This window comes from Patella vulgata, chromosome 6, assembly GCF_932274485.2.
Source record: "Patella vulgata chromosome 6, xgPatVulg1.2, whole genome shotgun sequence".
NCBI lineage: Eukaryota > Metazoa > Mollusca > Gastropoda > Patellidae > Patella > Patella vulgata.
In genome coordinates, this window is record NC_065884.2 from 61,186,962 (window position 1) to 61,211,337 (window position 24,376).

The window sequence follows — 24,376 nt, forward strand, 5'->3', positions numbered from 1 at the left end:
CGAATGGCAATTATTTTATTTCTGTTTTGACTATTGTGTACAGAAACAGTATATTATTAAGTATAGGAATGGTGATCTCTGTTATTACATCGCTGTGGTTGATCTCACCAATCGTTAAAGGGGTATTCAGGATGACCCATACATCTGAAACAAACAAGTCGACATTAGACGTTATAATTCAGTCATATCACACAAATTTGGTCAAATGGTTAAAATAGGATTAATGGACTGCCTGGATGACCCTGACTCCTCAGTTGAAATGCTTCTGAATAACGACAGTTAGATTCATCTGATAATTCGTACAGTAGCCTAAGAGTGCCGAGTGCCGGACACAACTTTGCGACTACTCATATTGAATATATTCTATAAGACAACTTCTGATAACGCCTTCAAGATTTGAATAGTTACGAATGCAGCGTTACCAACTAGTCTTCTTCGAATTCCAACTTCAAGGAATCTTCTACGTGCACCACCCATTTGTAAAGTAAATGTTGGCAATTGAATTTATACATAAACAAGTAAATTAAATTAGTCCTTACAATTCCTCCAAATAAGCTCTGAAGTTTTGGTCTAACGCCGCCATCTTCTTCATCTCATCTTCATTTAATTCAAAATCAAACAACTAAATTGATAATAAGATATAAATCATAACAACTAAGTCAACATGAAAATAATAATAGGCTGAATTTTAGGTTACTTCTACCAATATTATCAACGTTTAACAGTGCGATGAACATTGCCATGGGAATTTTAAAACTAAACTTTATTTTTATGGTAAGTGCAGGGGGACCGCGCCACACACAAATATTGGCTACAAGACAAGCCTACGGACAGGACATAATATACAGAAACCACAGCCACCAGATCAAGTGAATGGATCTGTTCCGGGGGATAGCCGTAAACGTCCACTGTATTTGTCTGGTTCTGGAGATTGCAAATTGCAAATCGATCTTTCGCGTGCACTACCGATATGTACATGACTAGGTATCAGACCCGCGAACGTTACACTAAGAGTTGTTTCCCTTTGGACCAGCTAGACAACGCCTTGCTTGCCAGACCCGCAAGCACCAAACGGACTTGTAGAACCTAGGATCCGAACTGAGACCATTTCCAGTTTTGAGTTTCTGTATTGAAATGATGTTTAAGAGTTTGGATATCCTAGTTGGAATGAGGTTCCAGTGGATCAATACTTGTTTTTAAAGGCATTTCACAAATAACTAAGGCCTACCTCGAAATTTTCTTTGATTCGAGCAGGATTTGAACTTTGAGGAATGATAACCAGACCGCGCTGTAGTAGACATCTCAATACAATCTGGAAAACAATGGAGTGAAATTAGGTTTAACTTTTGCTGGCAGTTTATTTTTAGACTAAAGTACGGTACATTTTACTTCTTTGGTTACGTGTGCAACTCGAGGTGGAGATTGTTTTTGCCGAACATTAGCGCTTCCGCCACCTCTTATTCGAATTTCACCCCCAACGATAAGACGGGGTTACCTTGCCATCCCTGCAATCGACACCCTTGACAAGACGCACTTTTTTGTCAGCCCTGCAGGCGACACACCCGACAAGACGCGCTGAAATATGTGAACTGGACTAGATGAATTCCTAAGTTTCTTTTCGACGAACGCCACCACCACAGAGGCCGCTTATCTAGAAAACATCTCTGGTTTTATTTGTATATCACAAGATATATTAATAAAGTTAAGTCGTGTACCTGAGCAGGTGTTTTTCCTTTCGCCGAAGCTATCTGTTTTACGACTGGTTTTTCTAACAGATTTGGATCATCTGCGGTCTTCCTAAAACATCAAATAAAACATGACCCAACGAGTACATTCAGATGGACCCGAAAACCTGCATGGCGTATGTCCGCCTTCGTTAGTACCCATGTTTCATTAGGTGCACCAAGAGAAGGTGTAACTATCATCTTATCATGGTATTTTAGGAACACCAAGAGAAAGTGTAGCTATTATATCTTACCATGGCCTACTATGAATCCCAAAAGAAGGGGTGTATTAGTAGCACTAAAAAAGGTTATGAGAAGGTGTAACTATTATATCTTATCGTGGTCTATTAGGAACACCAAGAGAATGTGTAACTATCATACATGTATATCTCACCATGTTGTATTAGGAACACCATGAGAATGTGTAACTATTATATCTTACCATGGTCCATTAGGGGCACCAAGAGAAGGTGTAACTATTACATATTACCAGGGTCTATTAGGGACACCAAGAGAAGGTGTAACTATTATATCTTACCATGGTCTATTAGGAACACCAAGAGAAGGTGTAACTATACCTTACCATGGTCTATTGGGGACACCAAGAGAAGGTGTAACTATACCTTACCATGGTCCATTAGGGGCTCCAAGAGCAGGCGTGACAAATTATTATATCTTACCATGGTCTATTAGGGGCACCAAGAGGACCGTAAGCTGTTACAACTATATCTCTCTTCTGACAGTATTCAACCAACTGACTGTTCGAAAATAGTGGGTTAATTTCTACCTAGAAAATAAATATTTGTTATCAAGAAAAATCCTAATAAATTATTTCACACTTTCAACAAATAAATTTATGTAAATGATATTTGATATAGGTAAACCAATATTAACGTGTATTAGAAGGGAGGAACTTGACATGAATGGTAGGATTTCGTCAGTTTAAAGGAGCTAAACCTCTAACTCAATATTGTCCAAAATAATATTCCAAATTAAAAACACGAATTAGAATTCCAAATTGGTCAATTTCAATCAATATTGTTATCTTTCCCTGAAAATTAGGGATCCTTATATCTAATATTTAAGACACGGTGGACTTCATCCCGTCTTCCTTAGCGCAGTCATTTACTCGTTTTAGTTGATTTTAAATTAAATGTACTTGTTATACAATAAACAATGCTTATAGTAACCTGTATAACAGATGGTCGTATTCTTGAAGCATCAATAATTCTCTGTACTTGTAAATGATTAAAATTAGATAATCCGATATTTCTGGCTAGATCAGCATCTACACAATCTTCCATTCCCTTTAAGTAAATAAATAAATGATATAAAAATAGTCCTACCCCAATATGTGTGATAAACATCAACACGTCAATAAAGATTTTGATTTATTAAAAATAATATAGCTTGCCAGCCAGTAACTATGGTTACTCAATGGATTTGCAAACAACGGCGAAACTGTCGTCAGATATTGTGATATAAACAAATCAAGATGCAAAAATGATGCGCCATTTTGAATTTCACGTAAACCTGCAGGTTGGGATATATATTATTCGCTGCCCTCCAAGTTATTGATTGTCCTTGAAACGCGATGAAGAGCAGACGGCTAAAAAGAGCATGTCACAACAAATGCGTTCTGTTTTTAAAAGATAACATGAGCTAATGTCACGGGATTCGGTTTAATGAACTGAAAAAAAACTTGCACCATACATTTGTATATATACACGCTATCAGTCCACCCGGTACATCTTATTATCGTTTAATATCACGACAACATTTAAAGATATCATTCCTGAAGCCTGTATGAGCCGAAGTGGCTCTGGGAGTAAGTCGACGGCTCGCTAAGCCTGAGTTCCCGTGTTCGATCCCGGTGTTGGCCGAAAGAGTTCATCGGGTTTTTCCGGAGCGGTTTTCTCTTCCCAGTGGTGCAGGACTGAGTGTCTAGTCGTTCGGATGGGACGAAGCCCTGAGGTCCCGTGTACACATTGGCGTGCACGCAAAAAGAACCTGTTGACTGTTGGAATTCAAAATTTCGAAATAATAGTAGGCTGTGGCACCGCTGTCCGGGCAAAATGTACCTCATAGCCCACTGTACGGTGTACTCCCATTTAGTCCAGTCGGTGCAGAAAAGTGGGACGTTAAGCCAATGTTTTCAAAAGAATAAAAACATCTAAACGGAGCGACTAATCATAGCAGATATCGTTGAGTAACAAAGCAGGTCATATCACACAATCATGTCGACTAACAGATAATCCGGGCTACCTTAAAGTGCAGATCGCCATTCCGAGATAAACTGAGGCGTGTTTGCCACGAAACAACCGGGAATGGATCTTCTAACAAATAATTAAATCACATAAGAGGAGTGGAAATGTAATTTGTTGAAACCTTTCATAAAGTTAATAATTTCTTTGTACAGACAATCCACTGTAACTAGTTTAAAATTAAATGGCTTCCCAATAAATGTCTGTATTTATCATATTTCTTTTTATTGTTCATCAAACTTAAATCGTCGACATTCAGTTAAGAATAAAATGAAATGGGGTGTATTAACGTCCTTCTGTTCTGCTCCTACTGGGCTAATGAAGACGGGCATACGCCATACAGTGTATCAGGACGGAAATTGTGTCCGGTGAGCGGCGCTGCATAACCTATATCGAATTCCAACCGAAAACAAAGCTATAAAAGCGATCGCTTTCTGTTTAACAAAATTGGCACGCTGATTCAGTGAACTCAATCCCGTTCACTCCGAAACTAAGCTTACCTTCCACGTGTCAACAAGGTCATGATGGGCAAATATGATCTTGCCATCGTTATCTTTAGGAAAATCGTCCTCACCTTCCTGAAAAATGAATAAACAAATGATAAACAATGCTAATCTTTAGCAGGAGAGGGAGAGGGCGGGGAGAGGGCGGGGGGGCTAACGTCCACTCGACACAAACTAGGTCATTTCAATAATTCGCTTGCGCGTAGGGGTCTGTTTGATTTGAACTACTTTACTAGTAAAAATTGGAATCGGAAATCTTCCCGGACAAAAATTAAGCCGTTTACCGACACGGAACAAAAATAGTACTGACAGTAATATTTTATTAACCTTTCAGAAGTGATAGATTTCAACACAATTACCACAATTTAAAGGAGCTAAATCACTAATATTTGGGACCTAGAAATGGACCCAAATGGGTCGCAACGTATATAATAATGTAATTTGATTGTATGTAAACTGATTTACAGTCAATTGTTTCCGTTTTGACTCTTTAATTTCAAATCAGTTATGTCAAGCGAAATACGGCCTGTGTCTCAACCCAATAGCAATTTCTAGCGTCTGGTTATTCCAGTCTATTGAGCAGGTTCTCCAGTTGAATATGTCTTGCCTCGTTCTTTCTGGTCACTTGTTGCAAATGACGCTAAAACGCACTATGGTACACGATTCGTGTACCAATGGTAAAATGTTTATTCTGTCTTAAATATTGGATATCAGAAGCCTGTCTTTTCCTGGTAAGATCACAACATCAATGTTGATTTGAATTGACAAATAATTCGTATTTTCAACGTGTATGACTTTGGATGATATTGAGTTAGAGACTTAGCTACTTTAAATAACGAACAGAAAGCGATCTCGGATTATAACAATTATGAGATGATAAAATCTGCCTGTTCACTAGTTTGAACCTTAGTTTAAGGTTAAAGCAATTGTAATTTAGAGAGGGGGGGGGGGGGGTAACGTCCACTCGACACAAACTAGATTATTTTAGGGCTTTCAGGGGTTCAACTTTCAAAATAGATTATTTTGAAAGTGGTTCAATATTCCTCAAATAATGGCCATGGACCCTATTCACGAAAAGTTAAACTAAAATATTTTAAGAATACAGCCTTTTTATTGGTTAAAAGTTAAAAACCACGAACAAATTTTAACTTTTGTCCACGGTCGGTCCTGGGGTTTAACGTCCACTTCCACCAAGGGTGATATCGTAGAAATGAAATGGGGTTTAACGTCCTACTGTTCAGGGCCCTTATTCACGAAAACTTAAACTAAGATACAATCGAAATTTTAAGAAATACTGCAATTCGATTGGCTGACCAGTAAAATCAATATGCATATATCCAATGAAGTTGCAGTATTTCTTAAAATTTCGATTGTATCTTAGTTTAAGTTTTCGTGAATAAGCCCTGCTCCGAACTGGGCTAATGAAGACGGGTATACGTAATATAGTGTGCTATGAGGGAAATTTTGCCCGGACAGCGGCACTATGGCCTACTCTTATATCGAATTCCAACTGCCAAGGGATCTTTTACGTGCACGCCAATATGTACACGGGACCTCGGTTTTTCGTCCCATCCGAACGACTAGACAGCTGTCCTTGTCGGGCCCTCCATCCTGCATCACTGACAAGGGGAACCTACGCCGGAAAATCTGGATGAACTTTCTCGGCCAATGCAGGGATCGAACACCCGATCCCAGCCTACGAGCCACCGTCTTACCCACTTAGCCACGTGATCCCCGTGATATCGTAGACAAAACGTAGACAAAACTTTTGTCCAGTGAAAGGGTTGTATTTATGTTTTTGATGCAGTTAGTCTCGCTGTAGCACTTAGTGTAATACATGCTCGCAAAGTAGTTTAAATTAAATGAGATGGGATATAAGGTCCCGCGCTTCTGCGCCGACTGGGCTAATGAAGATGGGCATATACCTAGCAGAGTGCTATGGCTAGGACCGACCCTTATTTCGCATTCCATCTGTCAGGGATTCATTAATATGCGCGCATATGTATACACGGGACCTCGGATTTTCGTCCCATCCGAACAACTATGGACACTTCCTTTCGGGAACTTTCTAGGACAACACCGGGAACGAACCCGAGACTTGTTAGCGAGCCAGCACCCTACTCACTAAGCCACCGCGGCTCCACAAAGTACTGTTATTACTTAGAACCGTTTTATTACACTAATCGATTTGACCCGTTGTTGCCGGAAGTAGAATAACTCTGAAACCAAAAGTGATGCCCAGTTACCTATGAGACCCCCTTGGCTCGAGCTGCCTCTATACCCCAAATTTCTGCCCGGGACACCCTTAGTGTAGCAGTCATTACCGAACGAATACCAGATAAACAATCGGACAAAGCCAATCATTAATACTGTATAGACGCTGTCTACAACATAAATATTGTTGAACAAACATACAGAAATGTCCAGGTTTACTATAATAAACATTATTTAACGTTAACAGAAATAGCATATGTTAGTAATTTAGACGATTATTGCAAAAAAGTAGGTTAATTACCATCTTGGCGACGATGTTAATGCATACAAATGATGCTTAAGTAACTGTTTAAAATTTTACCTTGAAAGAAACTGGAACATGAATTAAAAGAAGGTTGACATAACTTAATCCAAGTTGAACCAATGAGTTCTTCAAGTTTTCCTTTACCGCTTCACGACGATGTGCTGTGTTCCAGAGCTTTCAAAGAGAAATAATAATAATTAGAAATCTCATTCACTTTAAATTAAATCTATATTTAAAAATAATACCGGAGGGCGGGTGCATAGCTGATTGGTCCTACAAAGGTCCTAATTTCTGCCATCTATGCAAGTTCAGCCCTAGTAGGGTCGCCTGACTTTCATGTTGTCTCACACTGCCAAGTAGAATCCTATTCTTTTGGTGGTCTGAAAATAAAGTCAACGTCTCATATTAATCAATTGTGAACATACCTTAGTGGTAACAAACAAATCTTCTCTTTTAATAGTTCCTTCTTCAATACTTTCTTTAATAGCTTGACCAACTTCCTCTTGGTTTTTATAAACCCAGGCACAGTCAATATGGCGATATCCTACTTTTATAGCTTCTTTAACAGCTTTACACATTTCACCCTTGTCACCCTATAACAAAAATGCAAGTTCAATTTGTCGCATTTGTCTGACATCTTGTAATAAATCACTTCACCCTCGCAAAAATATAAACTCAATTGGAAGCATATGTCTAAATATATATGTATAAGCTCAATTCGAAGGATTGGTCAAAATATAAGCTCAGTTCGAAGCATAGGTCTAAATATAAGTTCAATTCGAAGCATTGGTCTGAATATATGCTCAATTCGAAGCATTTATCTGAATATAAGCTCAATTCGAGAACTAATAACTCATTTTCAAAATTCGAGGTTTTTTTAGGTGTTATCATCAGACTCATTCGTAACGTAGAGTAGAGAACGCTGTGTGATTAAATGTCCTTGAAAATAAAAAAAAATAATTGATCGAAATAGATAAGTCGTATATATTTATTTTTTGCAGCGTCATCTATACGTACTGGGTCGCTGGAACGACGGGGCTATGGGCACAAATGCGCCCCTGTCCCCATAAGCACGGGTCCATTTCCCCACAGCCCTTACATTTTTGTCGGCTGTCCTTTAGATACTCAAAAGTACAGAAAGGGTAATAATTGAGGAGAACTGTCAAACGACAACGAAATACTCGATCTGATTTCGCTCAACAGGAACTGAAAGACTTTCTTGTTCATTTAAGACTTAATAATTCTCGGAATACAATCCCTGTAAACACAGTGACTGTCTACCACACGCTAAATTCTTCTCCTTGTAGTAAGAAGTGCACGCCCTCAAACCCCGTCCCACCCCCACCCAGAGTTTATTTTAACGTTCAATTTCCAATGATCCAAAAGGAATTGACCCTCGTCAGGTGTTCCTGTATTGGGTTTATACAGCTTCGTTCGCCTTTTAAGACTAAATTATCACTGTAATAATATAAATCGGGTGGGGTGGGGGTGCTTGACTAGCGGAATGTTCGACTGCTGTTCTTTGAATGCCAATTGTACTTGTGCTGCCACAATAACTTATACACGGGAAATCGTTTTTTCATTGTCAGTCTCGTGGGTGCCAAAAGGGAACTAGGTAGGTCTACTCTTTAGGTGCCATCACAGAAGAACTGTGCCGAGAATGTCTGCCCAGTCCCTCGGAATAGCAGCATTGAAAAATGCCAGAAAGAGAAGCATCGAAAGGTCGATCACCCAGCGGTTGCCTTTATGATAGTATAATATAATTTACTTACTCTCCACATTGTCCAGGTACCAAAACCAACAGTGGGTATCCTATCACCACTCGGCAGTTGTAATTCCCGAGATACAGGCATTTTTTAAAGATGGATAAATAACTGGTATAGAGAGGGGAGTGAAACTAGACGATGTTGATAAGTTATACAACAAATATAGTGTTTGATTTATTAACTTGCTTCTATTGGATAGATAACAACAATTTATTTTAAAAATACAAATACGTAACCACATTGATAAGATAACGGTTGTTCAAAGCCAGCACATGTACATTGTATCTTATTCATAAAATTCACGCTTTGGTCATTTATTTTTTGTGGGTGGTGTGAGACAGGGGACGTTGCAGGACAAACCCGTCAAGTCAATCATGGGTAGTTACAGAGGCGGATTTAAGGGGGGGGGGGGCGCGAGGGGCGCCCCCCCCCCCCCTAATTTTCGACAGTGCCCTTTTTTACTGATGAAAGTGCCTTTTCTCAGACCCAAATATGTCCGTTCCCAACCCACTGCAGGGATCCCAAATGACTCAAACCATCGATTCAAACATACCAGTCTGGTCTAATTAATGCTTCCACTTTCAAACGAATTCTTGTTGTTTAGATGACGGTGCCCTAATCCTTTAAGTGGCTCTCACACTCTGCCGTGTAGGCCTACCGTGTGCCACCGTGCGCGACGGTGTAGAACGGCGAGGGCACACGGTGGTTCGTTATCAAAGCGGGTAACACGTTAATAGGGCGTTGGCGCTTATTTACACCCGGTGGGACCCGGCGAAAGTTTTGGGCATGTTCAAAACTTTGGCCGGCTGGCACCGGCCACAAGTAAGCGGCAAGAGGACGGTGTTGAACGGTATGAGAACGGTATGAATACGTTATGAAAACGGTCACACTGTATGAACGCGTTCATAACACGCTCATAAACCGTTACAGAACGGTGATGAACGGGCAAAAAAAAAATCCACCGTCTGCAACGGGTTGTAAGCGGGTTGTGAACGTGTCATGATCGTATTGATACCGTGCCACCGTTTTCATAACGTATTCATACCGTCCTCATTACAGTGTTCATACCGGACTGCCAACGGGTGTTTCCAAAGCGGTACCGCCTGATTCTGACGGCGCCGCCTCCCTAACGCATGGGTAACATCCTGTTAACGCCTTCACGTTCCCATAACGTCATATAACGGGTCCATAACGGGTCCATAACCTGTCCTTACCTTCACAGTAGCGTCATATGAACGTGCCATTACCAACAAATTTACTTTTGTCACCGTGTGCCACCGTTTGTCACTAATTATTGGGTATATATAGAGGGGTTTCGTCAAATGAGCTTTACTTTTTCTTGTGTACATGGTCGTATGAGTCGGTGACCAACTGACCATGGATTGTCCTGACAGGGTCCGACTCATGTACATGTTGGCTATTGCCCAGCGTGAGCGTGATGAGTTGGACCACATTGTCAGGAGAAACCAGAGAAGGGCACGGAGAGGCCAACGCAAGAGATGCGCTTGGACAAGGGGGTGGGTGAGGCGTCGCCGTGAGCGGACTGACCGTTGCCGTTCAAATCGGGGTATTTATGGCAGTCGGGGACTCGCTCACAGGACGCTCCGAGCGTTGAGGGGACGCTAAGTGACTGGTAGGTGGCTGCTACAAACCCGGTGCACACGTTCGAGACCCGGTATGGGCCCGGTATGGAAACGGCCGAAATTTTCAACAAAAGTCAATCTGGGCGGTGAAGACGGTAGAAGCACGTTCAACACCCGGTATGCGCCCGGTGAGAACGGTCAGAAGATGGCAACGAAACGGTGAAAAGATTAATTTTTTTCGCTCAAAACCCAACGTTCTGCCAACGTTCTGGACTCTGTTTTTTTTAATAGCCCGGCAGGTGGACGGTAGGCCTACACGGCAGAGTGTGAGAGCGCCATTAGAGTGACTATAGACAGACATCTTGTGGAATCGGCGGCGTATACACTCATGCCCATCACCGACGCGCATGAGTGCAACTTGATGTAGCATTGTTTCATGTGTGGACAGTACAAAGTACAAGTTACAAGGCTTAAATAGTGAAGTGGCTAGGGAATAGATTAGTCTTTTTTCCCATCATTATGCCTCGCTCGCCTTGATAATTTTCGGGTCGCATGTTCAAATGGCTTTTTTGTTCGATTTTAAGACTCTTTTCAACGATTTCCGAACGTTTACTTAGACGAAAATATCAGCCAAATAGCTCTTGGAATGGCTATAGATGCAAGGAAATGACGGATAATTTTCTTGCCCCCACCCCCCCAAAAAAAAAAAAATAATCCCCTCTCAGCGGCGTGCCCCGTCTCCGCAGTCAGTGCCCTCATTTTGCGGCGCCCCCCTCCCCTTTTCAAAATTCCTAGATCCGCCCCTGAGTTATCTATTAATAAGACTAGTGTTGGCTTTACTGTTTCGGTCAATAAGAAAGCGTCCAGGGTTTGATTCCGATGTTTATCGAGAAAGCTCACCGGGATTTTCTAGCGTGGTTTCCCTTTGTCAGTGGTGCGGGACTGACAAGTCAGCGTCTAGTCGTTCGGATGGAACCAGAAACCGGGGTCCTGTAGGCCTACATGTTGGCGTGCACGTAATAAGAACCCTTGATATTTGGAAATAGATATAAAAGTATGTCGTAGCCCCGTAGCCCTGTGTTTTTTTCGTCCCATCCGAACACGACTAGACGCTCTTAGGACTACTTCCAATTATTAAAGGCCCATCGTCTTGTACAGCTGGCAACTGGAAACGACGCGCCTGTGTGTTGAATTATAGGTAACAGTTCTCCGGTGGTAGGCCTACTCACTAGAATAGCCACTGCACATTGTCACCATGATGATTGATGGTGCCTAGAAAAAAAAGCAGCACATAGTCACATACAAAACTCTTTTTAACGGAACTTAGCCTAATATCGGGATGTTAATTTGTTAGATAAAATTAAATTATTATTCGTTTTGAAGAAAACTTACCGTACCGGTATTTAATTCTTTACCTTTAAGTTGAATTTATAGTCTTCTCTATTTGACATTCTACACGTCTGTGTGTTTATTAAATTCATATTGTGTATCTTTCACGTTCACGAAACTTTAAAACGAGACACGACTGGCGATAGAATTTAACACAGAGACTGGACATCATGACAAGGGCAAGTAACTCTAGTGTGCAATGGCATGGATTGCAAGAAAGAAAATTGGAACTCCGTTTGTCAAATAATTTTTTCGGGGATGTGGGTTATATAACTTTTTGGTGAAAACAAATTAATATGATATATCTTACTCTAGTTTTACAAGTTTTTGACTGGCATACATCAAATGATAATGTGGTACACTAGACCTACAGTGTACATCATTCAAGTACTGAAGTAACCGGCAAATTTCAATTTTCAAATATTGTTTTTATAACTTATAATAATACTAATAGTAATAGACATTAGTTTTTAAATACTGGTACTAATATATAATGTTTTTCGAATCTACTGTTCAAACCAAAATTAGGACATAGATACAGACACTTGAAGGAACTAAATCCAATTATTGCTAGAATTATGACCCTGGGGAGAAAATGACCTGTGGATCACTTATTTAATATGTAGACTATTGTCACTATAGGCCTAGAAGGCAGTACCGTACCGTAGGCCGATTTTAAATCATTTCCCAAGTACAATGATTGAATGATGCCATCCTAAAGGACTCCTGCCCTCCTGCCCTCCTGACTGGACACAAAATAAGACAAGCCGATCGAAGGTCTTTCCTATTCCATTCCTGAATAGGCTACTTATCGTACAATTAAACAAGCATTATGCAAGAGCGAAGAGCCTTAAATGTTATATAAATTATTAATTAGACAATAATTAACTTACCAAGGCCATAATCCACTCTCGATGCCATCGGATAGTCTAGATTTTCAATAGATTTAAATACGAACTGGGGTTGATAATTTAATGTAAAAATAGATTAGCGAGACTTTGTTTATTATCGTAACAACTTAAGAATTAACAATCGAGGCTACACTGTAATTTCATCGGCAATAACTTGGCTCACAGAGTGAAGTAATTTGACTGAAATTTTCTACATATTTCCTTCTCATTATCTATTTTTTAACTATTATAGCGGGAACTAGCTGTCAGCTCTTTATCTAATCTTACATAATGCCCCTTTAACTATTTATTTTTTTATTTTTTTTTTTCAGAAAAGATGGCCGGTTCGTCATGTAACTCAATCCATTGGTTTAGAAAAGGCCTTCGACTCCATGACAATCCAGCGTTATTAGCTGCCCTAGAGAATTGTGTGGAATTCCATGCCATTTTTATACTTGATCCATGGTTTCCAAAAAATTATAAAGTTGGCATTAATAGATGGCGTTTCTTGTTGGAAGCCTTGCAGGATTTAGATACAAATCTTAGAAAATTAAACTCGAGGTATGCATAGTTTGTGACCTGAATGGTAACACCTTTGTACAAAGTGAAAATAATGCTAATTGGGTAGCATTATTGGTGTACATTAAACAATCTTTTATGTAATCTGTCCAGATTCGTGCTGTGTTAGTTGTATTTGTAACTACTGCAAACAGGACTGGGATGTCCTAGAATTGATCCAACATGGGTAGTAGGAAGAACCATTTAAAAAATTTTAAGGTCCAGCATCGCATTTGGACCGGGTGCTCTATTTGACTAAAACAAAAGTAACTTTAACGATGATATAATTGCAATTCAAATGGTTCTGTAGATGCCTTTCCTTGACAGGCCCTCCGTTTTGCACCATTGACAACAGGAAACCATCTGGAAAATCCTGAGAAATTCTCACAGCCAAATGTAGGAATGAAACCCGGGGTCTCCTGGTAAGTGAAACATACTCACCGAGACCCTATCACCCTTCACACATGTTGCTTAATCATCCTATTTGATTATAATCTACTGTGACAAAGGTGGATGTTTGGTTCATTTGAACTAGAATGACCAAACATTCAACAGAATTTTTTTTTTTTTTTTGCAAAAAGAAAATCTAGACATCACTTGATTACATTAGTTCCAAATGTCTCTACATGTATTTTCAGATTGTATGTTGTTCGAGGTAAACCTAAAGAAGTTTTCCCAAAATTATTCAACAAATGGAAGATTACACATTTATCTTTTGAGTTGGATATTGAACCGTATGCTTTGAAGCGTGATTCAGAAATAGAGAAACTTGCCACAAATCATAAGGTGAAGGTCATCAAACATGTCAGCCATACCCTCTACGATACAGAAAGGTAAGATTCATTAATGCTGTTTCACCCATATATGCCAGATATATCTTACACAAGTTGACAAACATCCAATCAGGAATATTCCCCATTGGACATCTAGATATGGTGAATCGTATTCAAAATTTCAAAATATAGTTACTTTACTGAGGGTAATAACTATTACAAATCTCAAATGTCATTGATAATTATAGACAGGATTGATTAAAGAGCTAAATTCTACCTATAGCAGGTTTTTCTTTAGGCCTTAAATTATTAATTAGACATTAATTAACTTACCATTACCTTAATCAACTCTTGATGCCATCGGATGGCTCTGATATTAAGTAGATTTAAATACGTTTTGCATTTGATGATTGCTGTAAAAAATGGACAATCAAGACTTTGTTTATTATCGTAGCAACAGTAGCAATGACAATTTATGTTACACTATAAATATATCGCCGATAACGTGGCCTTGAGTTAAGTAATTTGACTGAAATTTTCAACATATTCCCGTTTCATTATCTATTTTTTAACTATTTTAGCAAGAAATGTCAGCTGTTTATCTAATCCTACCTAATATCCATTTAGACATACACTATGCAAGAGCTAATTGCCTATTGTAGGTCTTTCTTTAGGCCTGAAATGTTATAAATTATTAATTAGACATTAATTAACGTATCCAGACCATAATCAACTCTCGATGTCAATGCTAGCCTGTGATATTTGTTGGATTATGATCCGATTTGCTGCATAACTTTCCTTCTCGATTTAACGATTAAATGGATATTCGAGACTATGATTTTTGTCGTACTGACTTTAGTAATGATTACCGAGGCTATGCAGAACTTTTGATTGCTTATTTCTCGGTTCATAGTGGATCAATTTGACTGAAATTTTCAGCAAATTGCCTTTACATTATCTATTTTTTTAACTACTATAGCAAGAGAACTGTCAGCTGTTTATCTAATCTTACCTAATGTCCATTTATGTAATAAATGTTTTTTTTTTAATGTACTAGCAGTGAAATTATGAGGATTTAAATACAGCAAGAGATTTTTAAATGGTTAAAGCATTTTGTTTTCTATGGATATTCTGATCTAAAATTTTATGTTTTTCTAAATATTATAGAATTATTGAGAAGAATGGTGGAAAGGCTCCACTGACTTTGACACGACTCCAGACAATTTTATCACAGCTAGGACCACCATTAAAACCATTGGATGCCCCAACTATTGCACAGTTCAAAGGTCAGTGCATTAGGAATAAACTCTGCTGAATACATTTACTCAATTCATTGTCCAATCAGATGCCACCAGTCTGATCATGTGACACACAGTGTTACTATAAATTGTAGATATTTTGTGGGCGGGTGGATGGCCTAGTGGCCTAGAGTGTTGCGCTTCAAGCTCTAGCTGGTCTGTCACCTCTTGCTTACGGTTGTGGTTTTGATCCCTGGTGTGAGCGCATCTGACTTGGAGATAGGGGCGCCTTTTCAACCTTGTGGGTTTACTTCAGGTACTCACCTTTTCAAACCTACTGGATTTACTCCAGGTGCTCTGGTTTCCTTCCACAGGAAAGACCCCTGCATGTGTGCTAAGCATAATAAAATTAGACAATTTTTCTGCGATATCACCATCGGTGAAAGTGGACGTTAAACACTAAAAAGAAAGAAAGAAGGTATTTTTTTATGCCTTAATCATATGTGGCTATTTTTGACCTGTCCTGCGCCACTGACAACACTAGGGACTGGTTATCATTCAGATTTGACGAAAAAAGAAAAGAAACAGCTTACCGTCTAGAATCTAATACACATATCCAGTTTTAAAATAGATTGCCTTCCAGAAAGTGTTAAATGCCATCAAGTTTCATAAACAAACGGCCAGTTTCTGTTACTGTGTAGTTTAAGAAACACCGTTTAGTTTTGACATTGGTTGTCCAGTTGATGACCATTTAGTTTAGTTTTGACATTGGTAGTCCAGTTTATGACCATTTAGTTTAGTTTTGACATTGGTAGTCTAGTTTATGACCATTTTGTTTAGTTTTGATATTGGTCGTCTAGTTTATGACCATTTAGTTTCATAAACAGTGTTTTTTAAACTACATGGTAGCACAAACTGGATGTTTTTTGATGAATCTTGACGGCATTTATCACTTTCTGGATGGCAATCTATTAACTGGATACGTGCATTAGATTCTAAATGGTAAGCTCAGTTTCTTTCTTTTTTCGTCAAATCTGAATGATACCTGGTCCCTAGTACAAGGAAGAACCTGTCTAATGAAAATTATGTGCATGTCCCTGTTCCATTCTTGGGATTTTGAAATACGAGCGTAAAACCTCTGCAAATTAATGTTTGTTTGATATTGTGTAAATTTGACAGATATTTGTAGGCCATTAAATAAAGATGATGGAGAGAACTATGATGTACCAACTTTACAAGAACTTGGCCAAGATCCATCAACATGTGGTCCTGTTTTATATCCTGGTGGAGAGACCGAGGGGTTACAACGACTAGATAACAACATGGCTAAAACTGTAAGAGTTTATATACTTCAAGACCGTAGAAAAGTCATCAATGACAAATTCATTTGTCAGGCTTATTCTTGCATTTGTAAAAGAAAAGGAAAAATCTGTCGGTTGAAATGAACTCAAATGCCTCTGCATTTATAAAATTTTCAATATAACATCATTATTGCAAAGGTTGAATTGACCCTAGTTTGAAGTTCAGTTCATGCCCATGGGCGTGGGATTGAGAAACCGGATTCTTATCATAATAATAATGATTAATTTGTTAGTGACTAAAATCCATCTGCATTCACTCGGTGGTGCAATATTCTTGAATAAAGCCCATTGTTTAACAAATGTTATTTTGATTGCCAACTAATTTAAGAATTAAGAGTTTTCCAAAATTGTGTTTGAGAAATGAAATGAATTGAAATGGGGTACAATGTCCTACTATTCTGCTCTGACTTGGCTAATGAGGAAAATTTTGCATAAAAAGCAGTGTTACGTCCTACTCTTATATCAAATTCCAACTGTCAAGGGATCTTTAAGTGCTTGCCAATGTGTACACAAGACCTCGGTTTTTCGTCCCATTTGAATGACTAGACAGCTGTCCTTGTCAGACCCTCCACCCTGCATAACTGACAAGGGGGAAACCATGCCGGAAAATCCCGATGAACTTTCTCGGTCAACATTGGGAGCGAACCAGCGTCTTACTCACTGAGCCTCCATGACTCCCTTTTGTTTGAGAAATATAGAGGTTTGTAGATGGCCATATTATGGTACCTGTATTTTTTAACTCCATTTCCGTATAATTATTAACTAGGTCTCTCAAGTTGTAGATTGTAAAGAATATGTTCTTATATTTCAGAGTTGGGTGGCTAATTTTGAAAAGCCCAAAACAGAACCAAATAGTTTAGCACCAAGTACAACTGTATTAAGTCCTTATTTAAAGTTTGGCTGTGTTTCTGCCAGGTTGTTTTACTGGAAAGTTCAAGATGTTTATAACAAAATAAAGGTATAAGTTTACAAAGAATAAATTATACAAAATAAAGGTATGGAATAAGATATAATGTCTCGTTAATGTAACACTTTGGTCGTCTTCATTAGCCCAGTCGGGGCAGAACAGTAGGACGTTTAACACTTTGATTATCTTTAAATTAACATACCTTTTATTATTATTCTGTTGTAACATGTGCGTGGGAATTTTGTCAGGACAGTTGCATTTCCGCCAACTCTTCTTTGAATTCCAATGCTTAGGTTTTGAATCCCTTCCAAATAACTAGGCATTAATTCCATGTCATTCTATTCAAGAGCTATCTAATCTCATGACCATCCGTCCTACACCACTAACAAGATGAACTTTCTCGGTCAACACCATGATCGAACATAGGATCTCCAGGTTAATGTACCAATATCTTACTTGCTGAGCCACCGTGGCTCCCGATCACAGTATTGTGTCTAATGAATTTGTGTCTCAACACAGGTGCCTTATTTTCAGACTTCCTTTTGTTTGATGACCAGCAAAATTTCCCTAGTACAAATTAATGAAACAATTTTTTTTTTTTTACTTTAGAAACATTCTCAGCCTCCTGTGTCACTACATGGACAGTTATTATGGAGGGAATTCTACTACACTGTTGCATCTGTTACACAGAATTTTGATAAAATGGAAGGAAACTCAGTTTGTACTCAAATTCCTTGGAAAACTAATGACAACCATTTAAAGGCATGGAAAGAGGTAGTTTTATTAAACAATTTATATCCTATTGTGGGGGGCGGTTGGCCGAATGGTTAGCTTGTGTGCTTTGTATCATAAGGTCTGTCATTGAGTCAACTGGCTTTGTTTTGATGCCCCGGTTGTACGTGACGAGGAGTAGGGTCGCCTGTCCAACCTCAGGGGTTTTCTCTGGGTCCTCAAGTTTCCTCCCACTGCTAAAAGACCCCTACGCGCAAGCGAATTATTGAAATAAAATTGAACCATGTGTTAGTCCCGAAATGACCTGATTTGTGTCGAGTGGATGTTAAACCCTCTCTCTCTCTCATTCCAATGGGCGTGGCATTAGTACAGCTTTCAGATAAGTTATGTTAACTGAATTATCTGAAATCTTTGAACAGTCATAGGCTTAGTCGTCTCATGACCATAGACACTGTCAATAGTATAATAATTTTATCCTTCAGTTCAGAGCGTTCAGGAGGGATAGGTGGCTGACCGGAAGGTCTTTCATTGAGTCAAGTGACGTGGTTTTGATTCCCCTCTTGCATGTCACAAAGTGTATGGTTGTCTGTCCACCCTCTGGGTTTTTTCCGTGTCCGCCAGTTTTTTGCCACTGTCAAAGACACCCACGTGCAAGCTAGGCCATTTTGGTACTAACACATGGTGGTTCAGTTTTATGTCAATAATTCGCCTGCCTGTAGGGGTTGTGTATAAGTTGATGTTCAATATTCATCCAACATGTTATAACTTTGAATTACCTCCCCTGTTTTCTGCTTTTTTTAAAGGGACGTACTGGTTATCCATTTATAGATGCTATTATGATACAGTTACGTACAGAAGGATGGATTCATCATTTAGCTCGACATGCTGTTGCTTGTTTTCTGACACGTGGTGACCTCTGGTGTCACTGGGAAGAAGGTCAAAAGGTTAGATGTGTTTAATGTCTCCCACAAATATTCTGTATCAGGGAGCTAGCTGCATGAAACTCAACAACAAGCAAGTCACACACCAGAAAAACTTGATATGGCTTTGAAAGTGGCATAACAGCCAATCTGATTAAAACACAGATCCTATTTCTTTTCGTTTTATTTTTTTTATAGTTCAGAATTTTATTTTACTTGTCTTTACTACACTAAGATCTGACAGAGTTGTTGTAAAATCCTCATTCTAGATGATGTGAGGGATTAGCTAATGAAATGGTCTGTTACGGTGAGTTTTTGGCGTGATGTGCACGGAACTGTGGGTAACACACTAGAAACATCAATGCTGATTGGTTAACCAAATGTCTGATGTCATCGGGTCAAAAACCAGTCTCTTTAACATGCTGCCCATGGTTAACACAGGAACTCTACTTGTCGGGGGAGAGGGGGGTGGTGGATGGCTGAATGGTTAGCATGTGTGCTCTGTATCATAAGTTCTGTCATTGAGTCAACTGGCGTGGTTCATTTCCCGGTTGTAAGTGACAAGGAGTAGGGTCACCTGTCCAACCTCGTGGGTTTTCTCTCATTGCTTAAGACCCCTACGCTCAAGCGAATTAATGAAATAAAATTGAACCATATGTTAGTCCCGAAATGACCTAGTTTGTGTCGAGTGGATGTTAAACAGTGAGATCAAGACCAGGACCTCTTAGTGAGTCATCACCATGCTGGTGCCAACAAGTTAATCATTTTCTTTTTATCATTAAAATATTACAGGTATTTGAAGAATATTTATTAGATGCTGACTGGAGTTTAAATGCTGGTAATTGGATGTGGTTATCCGCTAGTGCTTTCTTTCATCAGTATTTCCGAGTTTACAGTCCGATAGTATTTGGTAAAAAAACTGATCCTAGTGGCAGCTATATCAAGTAAGTTTTGATAGGAAAGTCCTAGTAGGACCCCAGTGGCTGAGTGTGTATAAAACGTTGGCCCACTAACCAGGATGTTCTTGGTTCTATCCAGGCCCCGAGCTAACGAAGCATTCTCAGACTTCAGTTAAGCATTTACTCAAAATTGTTTGCCTTATTTGAACTAAAATATAGCCCTTTATAAAACTTTTGTTGTTTTAATTTATCAAAAACATCAATAAAAAAACTATGAGCAAAGTTTTGTGTTTCTGGACCAAAGATATTTCTCATAAACAGTGATTGAAAGTTGAGTAAATTCTTAAGTCTGAAAATGCTTTGTGGCGCGGGATGGAGATCCTGGCATGGGAAGGTGTCAAGATTTTCAGATGGGACTAATGAAAGTTTCCCTCATAGCACATTACATGGCTATAATAATGCTCATCTTCCTTAGCTCATTTGTTGTAGAAAAGTACATTCAACTCCATTTCATTTCATCCACAAGTCCAAAATGTAAGAAAGAGAGAGAGAGGAATGGGGTTTAACGTCCACTCGACACAAACTAGGTCATTTCGGGACTAAAATATGGTTTAATTTTATTTCAATAATTCGCATGCGCATAGGGGTCTTTAGCTGTGGGGGGAAACCGGAGGACCCGGAGAAAACCCAAGAGGTTGGACAGGCGACCCTACTTCTTGTCATGTACAACCGGGGATTCGAAACCACGCCAATTGACTCAATGACAGACTTTATGATACAGCGCGCGCACGCTAACCATTCAGCCATCCAACCCCCCAAAATGTAAGAGTTAAATGCTGAAATTCAAATGATATCATGTAAAATAAATTGGGTTTTTTATCCCCAATTATTTTTTTATCTCCAATTTTAGGGGGTTTTTTATCCCCAAATTTAGGGGATTTTTTATCACCAATTTTGTTTTATTTTATCAAAAAAAAAATCTTTGTATTTTTTATCACATTTTGGGACTAACATAATAAGTATTTTTATGTTGACAAGATGTTAAACTCCATTTCATTTCTTTCATCTACTATTCATTCTCTTTGTTTAGACTTCTGCCTGGAGGTTGGGTGTTTGATCCCTGCATTGGCCGAGAAAGTTCATCCAGATTTTTCAAAATGGTTTCCCCCTTAGTCAGTGATGCAGGACAGAGGGCCTGACAAGGACAACTGTCTAGTTGTTCAGATGGGACGAAAAACCGAGGTCCTGTGTACACATTGGCAGGCACGTAAAAGATCCCTTGACATTTGGAATTCGATATAAGAGTAGGCCGCAGTGCCGTTGTCTGGACAAAATTTCCCTCATAGCACACTGTATGGCATATGCCCGTCTTCATTAGCCCAGTTCGGAGCAGAACAGTAGGACGTTAAACCCCATTTCATTTCATTTGTTTGGACTTCTGATTTAACCTCAATAAATTATATTTTTCCAGAAAGTATATTCCTGTTTTAAAGAAGTTTCCACCAAATTATATCTACGAACCATGGAAAGCTCCAGTGAAATTACAGGAAACAGCAGGCTGTATAATCGGCAAAGATTATCCTAAACCAATCGTTGATCATGACACAGTTCGACCAATCAACATCAAGCGTATGTCTGAAGCATATGCTAAAAATAAAGAAGCCAAATCTGGTAAAGGTAAAACAAATATAAACATTTTTGAGACAATGTACAAAGTATGGCCAAACCAATTTATTGTGTAGTTCTTCGGGGTGTTGATAAATAATATAATCCTTAAGTGGCATTTAGCGATTGAACACATTAAAAACACAACACAGTTTATATGGAAATACAATCACTGGTTTATAAGTATAGCACGACGTTTCGACAAGTATTCTCTTATCGTTATCAAGCACTCTCTCAAGCAATAATACAATTATAAAAATTGATAGGATATTATATACACGTAAACAAATCTGTTTGTATTATATTAGAATATAATTATAAAAATTGATAGAACATTTTATTCTATAACTACATGCAAATCAGAGCAAATAATCATTGAATACAGCCATTGACTACAGCCACTGAATACAGCCACTGAATAACCTATGGTTATATTCAATGACTTGGACAGGTACTACTTTTGTCCCGAATGAGTCACTTTCAGAATTACGTCACCACTAGGCAACAACAATTTTTGTAAAAAAGGGAGGAACCTATGATGAATTTTAACGTTATTAATTATTGATGATGATTTTTTTTTTTTTTGATAATCTAAATATAGTACAGTGTATTTTGAGATTTCATGTAGTTAAAGAAAAAAACAGACAGGGATACACTCGAGTGAACCATTGAATAACCTGAGCGGTATTCAATGGTCATTGAGTTCTGTCTATATATACATATAAACAAATGTTATTACATGTATAACAATTTAATGAATTATTTGTACTTTTGGCAGTGTTTTATTTTTCATGCTACTGTACCAAGCTTTGTGGATTAATTAAAGGAAAAGTCAAACCGTTGCAGAAATTATGAATGGAACTGTCATCCACTGTTCATAGTGTATGAAAACATGAATTACAATCAGTTATAATTAATAAAAATCTTGAAATGTATTTTCAGCTGACAGTTCCGACAGTAAACGTAAAGCAAGTGACTCGACTGAAGAACCCAAGTCCAAGAAAAAGAAATTGAAAGAAAATAAAAAGATAACAGATTTTATGAAGTGAAAGATTCTGGAAGATAAAATTATAAAATGGGCAACAATAAAAAAAGACATTAAGAGGAAGACATTATTTTGATGGCATTTGTGAGATTAATAAACAGAATTGTGCAATATGAAGAAATAAAATGAAAGTTGCTGATCCCTGTCATGCATTTTTCAGACATCTAAGTTTTCATAACTTAATCAGGCATTATTAAAGAGCTAAATCTGCCTATTGCAGGTTTTTATTTTAGTTCAAGTTTTATATAAATTGTTAATAAGACATTAAGTAACTTAGCAAGACCATAATCAACTCTCGATGCCATTGTATATTCTAGATTTTGAACAGATTTAAATATGGATAATCATATTGTAATAATGGTAGCAATGACAATTGAGGCTGCACTGTTGTTTTTATGCTAATAACTCGCCTCTGAGTGAAGTAATTTCACTGGAATTTTCAACATATTCCCTTTTCATTACCTTTTATAGCGAGAACTGTCAGCTCAAATTATCTAATCTTACATAATGCACACTAAAGTGTACTCTAATTGATTAATTGGAAATTTAGTAAAGAAAGTCAAATCCAAATGTCAGATAATATTGGATTAAGGCCAATCAGAAGGTGGCTCTGGTTTGTTTATATAGTCTGCAGAAGACCAGCGACTTTAAAGATATATCCCCTGCATTTAGACAACAACATTTAACAACCATTTCAACTCCACTGGTAACTCAGTGGTCTAAAATGTGTGCTTTAGATCATAAGGTCTGCATTGAGTCAAGTGGCATGATTTCAATCTCGGGCTTACCTGACAAAGGGTTGAGTTGCCTGCTTAAACTTGTGGGTTTTCGCTGTGTTCTCCGGTTTCCTCCCACTGCTAAAGATCCTTATATGCAAACAAATTATTGTAATAAAAATGTAGGGTCCCGTGTACATATTGGCGTGCACGTGAAAGATCCGTTGACAGTCGGAATTCGATATAAGGGTAGGCAAAATTTACCTTATAGCACACTGTATGGCGTATATATTGGTCTTCATTAGCCCAGTTCGGAGCAGAACAGTAGGACTTTAAACCCCATTTCATTAATTCCATACAGAGTTAACCTACTTTGTATAAACTCTCTAATAGAGCCAGGGGATTATTAAAAAGCATGGTTCCATGAAATGTTTTGTCTGAGTTTGTAAAACTTGTAGTCATAGAGTCTTAAATGTGAGTATTAGAACTTAACAATTAGTACAGTCCATCCATAAATAAATAAATGTGTCTGTACTTGCTGAATATGAGGAAAAAAAACAACATTTATCACCACCATACTGGTAAAGTGTTATAAAAACTGACTGACATTCAAATATTGATGTGGAAACCCTAATTTAGAACCCTACCATTATAAACAATATCATATATATATCTCAGAGCGACTGAAGAACTATGTTGACACAATATTAAAGCCCACCCCATTCCAAAATAAAATATGGAACTACAAAATAAAATATTGTTTATATAAATGGAACGTCAGCTGTGTCATCACTGTCATTGTGACCTTCAGGTTACTTTCATGAAGATTTTATACGCCCACTCGACACAAACTAGGTCATTTTGGGACTAACACATGGTTCAATTTTATTTAAAATTTTTTTGGTCTTTAGCAGTATGTGGAAAC

General features: G+C 38.3%; 2 protein-coding genes across 6 annotated transcripts; one reads left to right on the forward strand and one right to left on the reverse strand.

The window, feature by feature from the left end:
- LOC130010387 (1,5-anhydro-D-fructose reductase-like) lies at positions 1-8,915 on the reverse strand. Its single transcript, XM_050553804.2, has 10 exons — positions 8,782-8,915; positions 7,435-7,602; positions 7,067-7,183; positions 4,489-4,566; positions 2,915-3,031; positions 2,405-2,511; positions 1,716-1,797; positions 1,229-1,312; positions 540-622; positions 1-144 (listed from the first exon to the last, which is right to left on the reverse strand). Exons 1-10 carry the CDS (start codon positions 8,860-8,862, stop codon positions 105-107), a joined length of 957 nt encoding a protein of 318 aa, XP_050409761.1. The 5' UTR covers positions 8,863-8,915; the 3' UTR covers positions 1-104.
- Positions 8,916-11,931: 3,016 nt separating this feature from the next.
- LOC126823999 (cryptochrome-1) lies at positions 11,932-23,880 on the forward strand. 5 transcript variants are annotated; one of them, XM_050553076.2, is made up of 11 exons: positions 11,932-12,007; positions 12,970-13,198; positions 13,834-14,028; positions 15,136-15,254; positions 16,386-16,540; positions 17,379-17,525; positions 18,084-18,248; positions 19,010-19,150; positions 19,919-20,070; positions 21,497-21,702; positions 22,633-23,880. In XM_050553076.2, the coding sequence occupies exons 2-11, from the start codon at positions 12,975-12,977 to the stop codon at positions 22,737-22,739; spliced, it is 1,611 nt and encodes a 536-aa protein (XP_050409033.1). In that variant the 5' UTR covers positions 11,932-12,007; positions 12,970-12,974; the 3' UTR covers positions 22,740-23,880. The 5 variants fall into 5 exon arrangements, with proteins under 5 accessions (XP_050409033.1, XP_055957969.1, XP_055957970.1 ...); XM_056101994.1 differs by having other exon boundaries at positions 11,935-12,011; XM_050553078.2 differs by lacking the exon at positions 11,932-12,007 and adding an exon at positions 12,065-12,142 and having other exon boundaries at positions 21,497-21,696.
- The last annotated feature ends 496 nt before the right edge of the window (positions 23,881-24,376 follow it).